At 58.9% G+C, this 13,806-nt stretch overlaps 1 protein-coding gene across 1 annotated transcript in view; it reads left to right on the forward strand.

Annotated features, from left to right (window-relative positions):
• The first annotated feature begins 7,120 nt into the window (after window positions 1-7,120).
• The window catches only part of INPP5D (inositol polyphosphate-5-phosphatase D), a 140,073-nt gene continuing 133,387 nt past the window's right edge, over window positions 7,121-13,806 (forward strand). The window contains exon 1 of the mRNA XM_062202517.1: window positions 7,121-7,254. Within this exon, the coding sequence (XP_062058501.1) occupies window positions 7,121-7,254 (134 nt within the window). The remainder of the gene's footprint in view (window positions 7,255-13,806) is intronic.

Below are 13,806 nucleotides of genomic sequence, written 5' to 3' on the forward strand. Positions count from 1 at the left end.
GGGGACCGCACTTCTCAGTCTTCAGGCCGTTCCGTGCCCAGGTAGCCTTGGGCTCCAGGGCCTGTGGGACGCAGAGGATGTTGGCAGCCAACTCTGTAAACCTCACCAAACCTGTGTCTGCAGCGTGCCTGGTAGATCCGGAAAGGCCAGCTCCTAAGATACCAGTTGCAGAGATGGAGCTGGAAACAGAGGGAAGACAGCAGGTGGAGCAGGTGTCGGGAGGGGAGAGGGAGAAGGGGGCCTGTCGGGGACAATCAGGGCTCTGATCCCCCAGGTTTGCAGGTGCCAGCTCTGCCCTCCACGTGTCTGCTGTCACCCTGGTCAGGGGCTGGGACACAGGTCTCATGTCCCTGGCCTTTGGCGTGGGTGGGGCTGCCAGGGCAGTGTAACTCCTCAGCACAGAGAGCCCAGCTCCTTCCTGACGCAAACTGAGCAAGGTGCCAGCTCCTGTCTCGGTTGGCCTTCCCGGTGGTCTCCGCAAAGGCAGGAGGCAGGATCCCAGGGGGCTGCCCCTGTTGCCATGGTCCCCTGACGCTTGACCCTGGGAGGGGTCACTTTTCCCCCTTCTCCAGCCCAAGATGTCTTTTCATCAGGTCTGGGGGTGCGCCAGGTTCACCCCGATCACAGCAGCCCACATGCAGCTCTGCAAGCTCACAGAGCAGAGTTTGCTCCTTTACGGGGGATGGGGTGTTGCGCCTAGGGACGCATCCTGAGAAGGGCGTCGCTGGGCGATGCACCCCCGTGGGAGCACCCCACGGTGCAGGTGCACAAACCCAAGCACGGCTGGACGACTTGAGGCGCCTGTGTAACAGCCTGTTGTGCCAGGGGGCCTGAAGCAGGCAGCACAAGATTACATCAAACATGACCTAGTCCAGACTTGTGGCTGCTGGTGCAACCTGCTACGTTGTTTCATAGTCCGTTTGTAATAACTAGAAGGAGTTCACTCTTGTTCACTGGTGACACAGTCAGTCGTGGTCATTACTGAGCCCCACAATTGCACGGGATCTACTTTTTATGTGGCTGCCACCCACGGCACGTAAACTCAGGCAATGCATCGTGTGACAATGACACAACAGCTCCTTATAATCTCTCAGGGACCACGCTCGTGTCTGTGGTCTGTCGCTGGCACGACCATGACCCGACTGGGGATTCCAGGAGCAATGAGAAGTCATGAGTGACCCAGCCCCTCCTCCAGGAAGCCCTCCGCATCGCTGTGCCGGCAACACTGAGTGGCGCTGCTGAGAGAGGCACCCGACTACGAGGATTTTCCCAGGGGTGCGGAACCTGCCCACATCCGCCCCTCGCCGGAGCTCTCCATCCCTCGGTGAAAATGGAGCTGCTCCTGCCAAACACCGCTGCGTTGACCCAACCGCTGGGCTGGGTGTCACAGCAGCTTTGAGGGTTTGCTGCCTGCAGTGCCCAGGCTAGTGCCGCAGCCGAAGCGGATATCGGGGCAATTCGGAACGGAGTGCAGCATCTGTGAGTGCCCCCCAAGAACCTGGCTTGGGCCTGGGGTGCTGCCACCAAGGAGCGCCTGGGGGCACGGGGAAGTAGAGGCTCAGGAGCACCTGCAGAGGGTGAGGAACAAGGCTGAGGGGAGGCCGCCAACAGCCCTGGGTACCCAGGGAGGAGGAGGGAGGAGCTCCCTGGAGGTGGCCCCGAGGGTCCACTCGCGAGGAGCTGTTGGAACTGGGGTCGGAACGCGAGCTCCCGGCAGAAGAGGAGGCGAAGGAGAACAGGGGAGGAAGAGAATCCATAGGAATGGGCCCGGCAGACCCCAACCAGCATCTTACAAAGTTTGGAAACATGGACCCCAACCCCGAAGGGCTTTCAACATTGAAACAGAAGAGAGAAGCAAGCCAGCCTGGGGGTATTTCTGATGAGAGACGTCTCCCCGGGCAGGCCCTAGGAGGCATTGTCACACAGGAGATGGCCGCCTCTGAACACCTTCCAGGGCCCAAGGTGCGGAGCTGGCAGTCTGTGATGGCCCTGGCTCCAGCAGCCTGGATGCTGTCTGCCTAAGACGTTCAAGGGTGGGCATTGTGGTGCAGCTGGCGCGGTTGCCGCTTGGGACAACCCAGCTCCCCCGCTTCCCATCCTGCTCCCTGCTAATGCACCCTGGGAGGCAGCTCAGGGACCTGGGCCCCTGCCACCCATGTGGGAGACCCAGATAGAGTTCCGGGCTCCTGGCTTCAACCTGGCCCAGCCCGGGCCGATCTTGGGCATTTGGAAAGTGAATCAGTGGATGCAAGTTCTCGCGCTCTCTTTCTGCTGCTGCTCAGCCTTGCAAATAAATAACCATTTTAAAAATATTTCAAAAAAATTAAAAAAACAATTATTTAAAGATAGATAAAAGCTTATAGAATAAGCATATAAAGAAAAGATTTTTATACAGTGGTACAATGTGTTTATGCTAAGTGATATTACAAGAGTCCAAAAGATCAAAACATTTGAAGTTGGTAAAAAATCACAGTAAGCAAAAGTTAATTTATTATCGACAAAAGAAAATCTTTTTACTAATTTCCGTGTAGCCCAAGGGTCCTGTGCTGATGACGCCTGCCGCAGTGGGCAGGAATGTCCTTGGTCACCCACCCACCGACTCACACAGGGCAGACTCCAGTCCTGTGAGCTCCCTCCAGGTCAGTAGCTGGTCCAGGTGCACCACATTCTAGCTCTTGTGCCGTGGTGTTCCACACGTGCTTGCCGTGGCGTTAAGTGGCCTGCTGTGCTTAGTACGGTAACTCTGTGCAGGTTTGTATCCTGGGAGCAATGGGCTGGCCCGTGGAGCCCAGGTGTGTGGCGGCTGTGCCATCTGGGTTTGTGCAATGTACTCTGTGACATTTGCACAATGACAGAATCACCTAAAGACGCGTTTCTCAGGATACGTCCCTGCCTAGTGACCAATGACCCCGTCCCCATGTCATAGAGATGTATGTCGACATTATGTATAGGCAGATGCATAAGATACACCTGCACAGGAAGACAACGAACGGATGATAGATAAGGGTGCATGACGACATTACGTATAGGTAGACGCACAAGATATGGCTATATGGGAATGCAGTAGATAAACAGGCGATGGCCAGATCGGGGTGGACTTTCAGGAGTGGCTCATGCAACTGTAGGCTGACGAATCCATGATGTTCGGGGAGGGAGGCTGTCGACATCGGCTGATTCCCTCTTTGGCAGGGCCAGGCTTTCTCCATCCGGGCCTTCAGCGAGTTGGGCGTGGCCACCCACACAGAGTCCTCCGATTGCAGTGTTCATCTTGTTTTCAGAATAGCTTCACAGAGATAGCGTGGGTAGGGTGGGACCCCTCGGCTGTGGCTGACACAGCTCCCTCTGCTTGGGTGACGACCGTGCTCACCACCCCTGCTGATGGTTATCTCCTTGCCCAGGCTGCAGACCCTGGAGTGGGCTGGGGGGTACAGCACAGGCCCCCAGGGAACCCGAGACGGGTGGAAAAGAAGATTAATCCTGAGACGTCTTGTTCGGGTGTGGTGGCCTGGCCTCTGCCCCCTCCTGTTCAGTCGCTACAGCCTGGACTTCACGGATCCTTCCTGGTTCAGCCCCTTTCTCAGACCCTGGAGCCGGTTCTGTTTCTTGCCCGTGGAGGAAGGAGCCCCGGGGGAGTGGCTTCGCGGGGTCCCCACTGCCCCTCCCGCTCAGCCTGCCCAGCTCCTGCTCTGGGGGCCAAATGAGGAGTGCCAGCCGGTGCCCTGCTGACCTCTGACCTGCCTGCGTGAGGGTCAGAAGCAGAAGCCCCGTTATGCCTTGGTGCCTGCCATGGAGCGTGTTCCTTCAACGCTGATGTCTGTGCCTTCTTCCCTGAGCTTCCGGGGTGGCCCAGCTCCCATGACCGGATGCTTGCCAGACCACCCTGGCGCTGCCCACTGTCCTGCCCTCCCAGAATTTTTCCAAGTCCTCCACCAGTGCCTGCGACTGGCCAGGGCTGGCAGTACCATTGGGTGAGGGCCCCAACCTCGACCTGGACCCTTGTGAGTCCTGACCCCACTGCTGTCCCTCAGCTGCTTTCCAAACTGCCCAACATGCGAGGTTGACCAGATGCTCCAAGGAGCACATCTAATGCCCATGGGATTATCCAGGGGTGTCACTGCTGAGTGTGGCTCCTGGGAACATGGCCCACACACTCATCATCCTCTCCTACCTCCCACCTCTGTGGTGATGTCGGGTCTTCCAGGGTGGTCCTGAATCATGCCGGGTGCTGGATGGTCATCCCGGAAGAGCAGGGGAGCCCTTGTGTGTAGCAGCAGAACTGTGGCCATCACTAGGGGCTCAGAGAGAGAGAGAGAGAATGTGAGAATGCTCCCATCTGCTGGTTCACTCCCCAAATGCCCACAACAGCAGAGCCTGGGCCAGGTCAAAGCCGGGAGCTGAGGAGTCAATCCAGGGATCCCACGTGGGTGTTATGGACCCAGCTAACTGCACCCTCACTGCTGCCTTAGGGTGCAGGAAGCCAGAATCAAACCCAGGCTCTCCGACACAGCATGTGGGCGTCCCTATCTGTGTCCTCACTGCTGGGCTGAATGCCCTCTCTGGGAACAATACCTTTATCGTGCCAAAAAAAGGACTTATCGCCCACATTTTGTTCCTACTCTGGGTAACACACACTTCATGGCCCTCAGAGAAGCAAAGGAATGACCTGGAACGAGTCACTAGAGGGCAAGCTCCCAGCAGCACTGTTGTGAGGAGCGGGGCAACAGCACCGGGAGATGCAGCGGTGCCACCGTGCTGTCTCCATCTGGACAGAGTCCGAAGAGCCAAGAGCCATCATGAGTTGTACCTGCATCTCTGGGGGCAGACACAAAGCCAGCCAGGAGTGGGGCGTCGCACGGAAAAACATCAGAGCCTGTGGTTCCTGGACCCAGAGGGACCGAGAGACAGGGCGCTCCTGACAACAGGACGGTCAGCGTGTGTACCTCGCCTCCCCCCTGGCCACGACTGCAAATCTGTGCCACAAATCCCTGCACCGCACGTGGGTCTGTGGATTTGGTGGTGTACGTGTTGCGTGCACTGTGTAGACAGACAGGGGCCCGGCTGAAACGCTTCACCCAGGCCGCACCCCCCAGAGGGGAGGCCCTGATCTGGATGCCAGGGTATCCCGAACGTGAGCGGCGAGGGGGGGGGGGCGAGGACGTCACTGCGAGAGGAGCTCGGGCAGCTGGCTGGGGAAGGAAGTGAAGATGGGATGGGCCTGGAAAAGCAGCGATGTGCGCACGTGTGTCACGCGTGTGTCATGTGTGTCAGTGTGTGCTGTGTGTGTGTCATGTATGAATGTTACCAGACAAGATAATCGGGCCCTGGCTGCTTGCTGCTGGAGAGCTAATGCGCCAGAGACGAGAGTTGGTGAGAGGAAAGGAGAGATCTGTGGATCCAAGACATGCCCTCCCCTGCCCCCAACAAGCCAGCAAAAAAGGTTTTCAAAGGGAAGGGGTCGCTGCAGGCGGAGGTTAGAAAAGAGAAGCCAGTGAGTCCAGGATGCGCAGGCAGGTTTTCAGGTTCGTTCCGGTGCTGGCCCCAGCAGGTGGAAGCTTCTGGATCACAGAGCTCAGCTGTCGGCAGTTGATGGTGTGAGGTCGGCCCTTCCGGTCCCCTCCTCTCAGCAGGCTCTGGGGATGCCTGCGGAGACCCTGGCTCTCATGGGTACTTCAGACGCCAGCAGCAACATGGAAAGGGAGGCAGAGCGTCTCCATTACGGCTTGCGGGGACCTGGGAAAGACCGGAAGCTTTGAGGTTGAGGGCGAGAAGTTCAGCAGGGAAATGAGGTGCGGGAAGGGGCGCAACAGAGCCTGGAGTGAGCAGAGATCTCTCGGGGCTGGGGCAGGGTGGTCTCCACGCCGGGGCCGTGGCAGAGCTGGCGCCCTTGGGGCCACGCTGGGCTTTGGGAAGGCCAACTCTCAGCACCACCGTGTCCCCACACCTGGCTCAGGCTCACCTGTCATGTGTGCTGCTGGGGTGGGGGGCTACTGGGGGCTCCTGTTCTGGAACACTCACCTGTCCAGCCCCTGCACACACGTGAGTGTCTTCGGGAGCTACGTCCCTCAAATGAGGGAAGGGGGGCCCAGGCTGGGAGATAGAAGAAGCTTGACCAAGCTCCCACAGCTCCAAAGCGGAGGTGCTGCCTGGCGTGGGGGTGGGGCGGGGTCTGGATGTGCAGTTAGAGGCCACACCTGCTCAGGAGGTTGGCTCTTGCCTCTCTCCTCCCAGCTGCTTGACCACAGGACTAAGGGCACCCAACCCTGGGGCCCCAGGGACAGGTGTCCACCCCAGACCCACCCCCCATTCCCCGGAAATCTTCTGCCCTCGGACAGCAGCTCCCGTCTAAGCAGTGGGCTGCATGGCCGGGCCCACTACTCTCACTCTGCCATGGGGCAGGGCTCGGGAACAAAGGTCATCTTGGCCCAGCTGGCTCTGGCCGGGGCAGTGGGTCTCCACGCCCAGCCTGGTCTCCAGCATCGGAGGGAAGCCCAGCAGTCCATGGTTCCTGTCCCCAGCTTGCCTGGCTCCCTGTGTGCCCTCCAGCCTGGCAGAGCTGCCCGTGGGGGAGTGGGTTGCCTGGGTCCCTTGCACCCACAGCAATGCCACCTGGGCCCTCCGAGTCTGCAGGTGGTGGGGCCGAGGCTGCCCAGCATCCAGGCTGCACTGAGGTGGGGGCAGGGTTCCACCAGCCCTCTGCCCTGAGGAGCTCTGCCCTTGGTTATGCTGGGGGACGTGGGCCGCTTAAAAAACCCCCGAGGAAAGCAGAGGTCAGCCACGGCCATGCTGTGGCCTTCCCACACCTGCTGGGCCCCTTCTCCAGAAGTGAGCCCCTGTCTCCTGCCCCCTACGGAGCTGGAGGGGCCGGAGAGTGAGGGGAGGGGCTGCACGCCGTGGCCGGGGCGGGCAGGTGCAGCGGGGGCTTGCTCGCTCTGGGTGTTCTGTCATGAGGAAGTTCTCTGAAGCTCAGTTTCCTTTCCCTCGCTGAGCGCCTGAAACAGGAAGTCAGTCAGTTAAGCTGTGGCAGCAGCAGCGGCAGCAGCCGCCGCCAAGGCGACCGAGAGGGGACGGGCGGCAGGTCCCTGGGGTGGCGGCCGGCTGGCCGGGGAGGCCCTCGGCCACCATGGTGCCCTGCTGGAACCACGGCAACATCACGCGCTCCAAGGCGGAGGAGCTGCTCTCCAGGACCGGCAAGGACGGGAGCTTCCTCGTGCGCGCCAGCGAGTCCATCTCCAGGGCGTATGCGCTCTGTGTGCTGTGAGTACCGCCTTCCCTGAGCCATGGAGGGGTGGAGGGAGGCCCTGGGGGCCGAGGGACCTGGCTGTGTCTCCCGGAGGCCCACCTTGGCCTTGGAGTCCGCCAGCCCGGCCCGCGGCACGTTTTGCAGCGCCCGAGCCCTCAGAGCCGCTCGGGCCTGGTGGCACCTCCAGCTGCGCATGAGCTGTGGGCCAGGAGGAAGCTCAGGGCTCCGTGCAGGCAGCAGCGTTGAGAAGCAACTCAGGTGCCAGCCGCAGACGCCAGGCCCAGACACCCCACGGAGGGCGAACGTGGCAGGAGAGAGAGCCCTTCCTGCCCTCTGGCCTGGGGCCCCTGGAAGGAGCCGCCAGCACGGGGTGGGGTTGACGAAGGTGGGACTTTCAGTTCACCCAGAAGTCACGTTCTGGGCCCTGAGAGCAGAGGAAGTCACTGTCCCCACCGCAAGCAGCCTCCTGTGGCCTTGCTCCCCGCTACGCCCTGGGCCGTGTCCCCACCCGTTTGGGTCTCTCTGCCACCAGCCACTCCCCGCCACCCAGATGGGGACATTGCTGAGCGTGCCGGTTGCTGTTCTAAACTCCCCATCGTGTCCAATGTCAGAGGGAGGCCCTGCTCCCAGACTGGCCTCGGCAGCGCCAGGGCGCACTCGGGAGCGGTGTGTCCACCTGAGTGTCTCCGGTGGTGTCCCTGGGCTGGCAGCAGGGTCCCTCGGAGCAGCCAGGGCTCAGGCAGCAGAGGGGCGGGTGACAGGTCACAGACCCGCTGTGCTCTGCATTTATTGGCCCACTTGGTCCCCACAATCTGAAATGCACGAACACCCCATTTTGCAAATAAGGAAACTGAGGCTCGGGCAGGTTCAAGTGAGAGGCGCCAGCCAAAGCCAAGGCCATCTGCCCCCAGAGACTGCAGCTGAGGACAGGGGACTGTGCAGCCCCTCCTTCCGCCCCTGCTCAGGCAGGGTGTGCACGTGCCCTGGGGTGGAAGCGAGAGAAGGCGGGGTGTTTACAGGGTCACTCCAGGCGCTGGAAACCAACCCAGGCTCACAGCCGGCTACCATCCTGTGCTGGCTGGGTCAGCAGCCCCGCCTCCCAAGGCCGGCTTCCTGTGGCCCCCATCCTCACGCCCCAGGGGAGGGGACACAGGCCGTGGACTGCCCCCGGGGTGCTGCCCCTGGGGACCCGCTGCCTCCAGGGGCCTTAGGAGGGGAGGCCAGATTCTTGCCAGCATCTCCCAGGCTGGCCCACGTGCCGCTCTCCCCTGGGCTGGAAGAAGCTCTTGGGGCTGGCTGTGTGCTGAGACTCCCAGGGCTTGGGGTCCCCAGGACCAGGGCCCTGTGGTGGGGGGGGGGGGCTCTCTGATTCTCCACAGTGAGCTTTTTAAGGTCCAGGATCCTGGCAGGCAGAGCCGGAGCTGGAGAGGGCCGAGAACCTCCGGGCCAGCAGCCCTGGTTTGCAGGGCGCAGGCAGAGCTCGGACAGCCGGAGGCCGCCATGTTGGCTGGCGGCGAAGCGGGGCTCCAGGCTGCGCACCCTTATTGCTTCCATCACTCCTTCTCCTGCTCCTGAGGGAGGTGCCCCTGGCACCCACAAATGCCCACCACCCTCTTGACCCAGCCCACTGCTGAGCTCCAAACACCAGCACCCCCCCACCAGGCAGACCTCCCACCACCCAAGCTCAGGGCTCCCCTCTCTCCTCAGCTCCACTGGATGCCCGCTGTAGGCTGTGGGACCCTAGACAGCAAACTTCCCAAAAAGCTCGGGACTGCACACACCTGCTACCCCTGATGTTGCCAATTAGATGGAGCTTTAAGAACTGGAAAGCAACTGAATGAATGACAGCTGTCATCTCCCAGCAGCCCAGTTCCTGAAAGCATCCTTGAACACCAAGCGGGCAGGAACATATATTTAAAAAAAAAAAAAAAGCCAGTCCTTTTCAGCTAAGGGAACTAATTTCTCAAAGCCAGAAGGCCCCGCGCTTGATCTTCTCTGGTCCCTGCGGATGGCTGAAAGCCAGCTGCACCTGCCTGACCATGGCCTGGTACCTGGGAACCACAGGAGAAGGCCCTGGGCAGGCAGGCCCGGGCAGACTGGGTTCCAAAAGCAGCAGGCTTTGCTCTCCGGTGGTCCCCGGGGAGGTGCTGTGGGGCTGCCATGCCAGGCCTCTGAAAGGGATCCGGGCTGCAAGAGGCAGACACAGGCACCCTGCTGCTCCGGAAACATCCCCAAGTGGGGACAGGCCATGTGCCCCAGCCCCCACAGGAGCCCAGGGCTGTGTTCCCTCCCAGGTCCCCTCTGGTGAGCGAGGGGACAGTGGCTGGGCATCACCAGTTGAGCACAGGGACTCCTGCCTGCCTGGGTGGTTTGCGAAGTTGTAGCTGGGACCTGCAGAGTGGAAAGAAGTGAGGTCCCCTCTAGTGGTTCAGTTGTGTTGGGCAGCTGCTGGGACAGGGGGAGCTGAGGCCACCGGGCTGCAGCGGTGGCTGGGGACTGCCTGAGGCCTGGCTGTGTTCGCGAAGGCAGTGTCTGGGGTGAGACGCAGCCAGGACTGCTGCACAGACTAAGGAGGGGGCTGTGGGGCTCTTGAGTAGTGCCTAGAGGTGTATGTCGTGGTCCCTGTTCTCAGGTCAAACTCCTAGTAATGAATCCTCAAGAAAATCACAAATTAGGGGGGGGGGGGAGGAAGAGGATGGAATTTAACTATTTAAATAGAGCTGGGGGTGGGGCCAGGGACATGGCAAAAGGCAAGGATGCGCTTGGGTGCTGGCCTCGTGACGTTGGGGGGCACATCCGCCCCGCGCCCAGCACGACTTTCATTCCCTGGAGAGAGAGGGCAGCCCCTGGCCTACTGCTGGGCAGGAAAGCTTGGATCTTTCCCAGGATACTCAGTCTGAAGGCAGCCTGGCACTCCATCCCTGGGGACAGCACCGGCGTGGGAAGACCCTGGCAGACCACTACGCGGCTTGAGCCCAGCTCTGCCACCTTGCGGGGCGGGGGGGGGGGGGGGACTTGGGAATGTGAGGGGCAGTGAGCTCCTCTGGATGGGGCCTGGGTCACCCTCACTGGCCCCCCAGCATGTTGGCTCCTGGGGTCCACTTTGCATAAGACAGAGGGCCAGTGGGCTCTGTGCAGGGGTGCCCCTCCTGAGTGTTGCCCCTGCGTGCGAGCCCAGGAGAGAGCGATGCCTCGGGGGAGATCTATATTTAACTCATCAGGGCGTCTCTGGGGTGAGGTGACTCAGAGCAGCCATGCTGCTTCTCCAAGCGTTCTGTGCACCTGCCCAGCACTCCGGGGCAGTCCTCTGGACACGGGTAGATGCTGGCTCTGACAGGTCAAGTTCACCTGTACACGGACATCAACCCCTCTCCACTGAATGGCCTGTCTCCCTGGGCTGCGGGCCCTGTGTGATGTGATCCTGCCCACTGGGCCTTTCTCCTGGCTCCCGGGATGGAGGCCCGTGGGGCTGTGCTTTCTCAATTGAAACAGAATTCATATGCCACCCAACCATCCTTTTTTCTTTTTTTTTTCTTTTATTCATTTATTTTTTTGACAGGCAGTTAGTTAGTGAGAGAGAGAGACAGAGAGAAAGATCTTCCTTCCATTGGTTCACCCCCAAAATGGTCACCACAGCCAGCACGCTGCACCGATCCGAAGCCAGGAGCCAGGTGCTTCCTCCTGGTCTCCCATGTGGGTGCAGGGGCCCAAGCACTTGGGCCATCCTCCACTGCCTTCCTGGGCCACAGCAGAGAGCTGGACTGGAAGAGGAGCAACCGGGACAGAATCCGGCACCCCAACCGGGACTAGAACCTGGTGTGCCAGCGCCGCAGGCGGAGGATTAGCCTAGTGAGCCATGGCGCTGGCCAATCCTTTTTTCTAGCTGCAGTTCCGTGGTTTATAGTGCATTCGCAGTGTTGAGCAATGTAATTCCAGTAAAAGACCTCTGAAAGAAATCGTGTGCCCGTTCACAATCCCCCCACCCACCTCCTGCCAGCCCTGGCAACAGCCCATTGCTTCGTGTCTGAGGACGGGCCTGTCCTGGGAATTCCATGTATCTGTTATTCTCTGTCATCCGTGGCCTTTGGTCCGGACGTTGTCACGTGGCATCACGCTTGGAAGGCTCATTCATGGCGAGACGTGAGCCATTGCATTCAGAGTTTGATGCGCCCTTGTGTGGGGAGGCCGTACTTGTCCGGTCATCAGGCCACGGACGCTGGAGCTGTTCCCACTCCGTGGCTTTGGTGAATCCTATCTGGAATCGCAGCGCTGTGGACATCCATGGTCAGTAGCCCGGGGTCTATAGCCGGGAGTGGACTTCTGGAGTGTGTGCTTATCTTCTGTTTCGCGTGTTGAGCAATGGCTGCGCTGGCTCCCCTGGCAACGGCACCATCCGCACTCACATCAGCAGCACCGAGCGTTCCGGTGTTTCCACCTTCTCCCCGACGCTGGTTGCCATCTCTCTGCTGATGGAGGGTGTGAGACAGCATCTTGTGGCTTCCATTCGCGTTTTCCTATTGACTAACAAAATTGACCGTCTGCAGGTGCACATTAGCCGTCTGTGTGTCTTACTGGGAGAAATGTCTATCTGGGCCCTTTGTACATTTAAAAAATTGGGTTATTTGTCTTTCTGCTGGCGTCACTGGGAGGTGACGTGGGAGGGCGTGGGCAGCACACACCGTCCACGGCCGAGACTCAGCGAGCACCTGCTGAGCGCCCTGCGTGCTCCAAGTGCTGCCGGCCAATGACGTCTTAGGAGCTAAAAGCGAGCGGTGACATCTGGGAAGTGGGAACCACCGACAGCGGCAGTGTCGCGCCCAGGACTTCCTGCAGGCCTCGGGAGACACTGGGCTGTCGCGTGGGCCTCCTCAGAGGAAGTGCTCGGAGAGACCTAGACAGGAAGAGGACATGAATGACGCACAAGTGGCCACCGGCTGTGGGGCCGGGGCTGGGGCCAGGCAGCTTGAGTGAGGGAGGGGTCTGGGAGGACGGGCAGGTGGCGCCAGGTAGAGGGGAGATGAAATCAGAGGACCAGAAGGCTGGGTGGGAGGGAGGGGCCGAGGGACAGAGGCTTGGGCTCTGAGCAAGCCAAGGAGAAGCAGGGCGGGGAGGAGCCAAGCCCATTGTCTCCTGCTCAGCTCGCACCCTCTGTCCCCGAGGACTAGAAAAAGCATCCTATTAACAAGTCCCAGGACCCAACCTGTTGGTGCTCGGTTGCTTATTATAAATAACGGCAGAGGGTGCTGCCCAGGAGGACCTGCTAGCCACCGGCCAGGGATGCACTTTGCAGAGGGAGGGGCTGGCCCGGCCGAAGGGCCAAGGTCATGGTCAGGGCTAGGTGCAAAGGCACAACCCCAAAACTGCTATTAAGTCTTGTGGCCCAAGAGTACCAACGTAAGGCAGAGAATTGCGCGTCACGGGACGCACATCAAACACGGGTCATTTGTCCGGGTACCTCTCATCCTCTCCCCCTCGCCACAGCTTGTACGATCTCCCTTTGGTGGCTCCCTTTTCTCTGTGAGTAACAAGGTTCCGACTGAGTTGGAATTTCTTCCTAAATATCACACTTAATGGATGTGTGGGATTCCACTACACAACGCCACCCTTTATGAAATAATCCCATTGTTAGACATTTCCCAATGTATAAATGTGGCAGTGAGGCCCGGCTTTGTGCAAACATGTTATCTCTTCTTGTTGCAAACTCCTGAGGGGGGGATCAAAGGACAGGAATGGTTTAAGGTTCTTGAAACAGAAAGACAAATTGCTTTCCCATCTCCTCTCCTAAATATCTTCATTGTTATGTTGCTAGGTGAAAGTTGGCTGCTACTCATTTGATTTGCATTTGATTGCAGTTTTGTTGAAGAACTTATCTGATAGCGTTATTGAACTCAAAAATCCCTCCTTTGTGAAAATTCTCTTTGCTGTTTTTCTATGGTATCTGTCATTTTCTGTTATCTGCTTGCTGGAGTTGTTTATGTAATATTTCCTGCAAATATTTTCACCCCAGTTTACCTTTAAACTTTGTGCCTTTAAAAAAAAAACACTGAGAGATTATAAAGGTTTTTTATAGTAAAGTTCATCAGTTTTTTTCTCTTATGGTTTCTCCTTTGGCTTATCCATGTAGGGAATCTCTGCAGACAGAAATCTACTTATCTCCTCCTATGGGAGACGGAACGGTTATGACGGGGCCCTTGGGGCTAACGTGAGGGTACTTCAAAGTGTTGTTAGAAAATGAAATTAACAGGTAACTTTACTTGGGATACAGAACAAATTTGAGAACCATCATATGTACAGTCTTCAAAAAGTTTATGGAGAAAATTTTGAAAAAACTAGGAATAGAGTTTCATTTCCTTTGAAGCCCGATAAACTTACCTTTAAACTCTGTTTTTCCCCAAACTTTTGGCTAATGGGATGCACCGTCTGGGGGTCCCCAGGGTCGGGGTTATCCAGGGGCTTCTGGCCCCTAGGGCAGTGAGGACTCTGACAGTCACGCTGTCGCACTGTGGCCTGGGGAGGCGTGCTGTGAGTCCCCTCTCTGATGCAAAGCTAGGGTGCCCACTCAAGGG

This window comes from Lepus europaeus, chromosome 1 (assembly GCF_033115175.1).
Source record: "Lepus europaeus isolate LE1 chromosome 1, mLepTim1.pri, whole genome shotgun sequence".
Taxonomy (NCBI): Eukaryota; Metazoa; Chordata; class Mammalia; order Lagomorpha; family Leporidae; genus Lepus; species Lepus europaeus.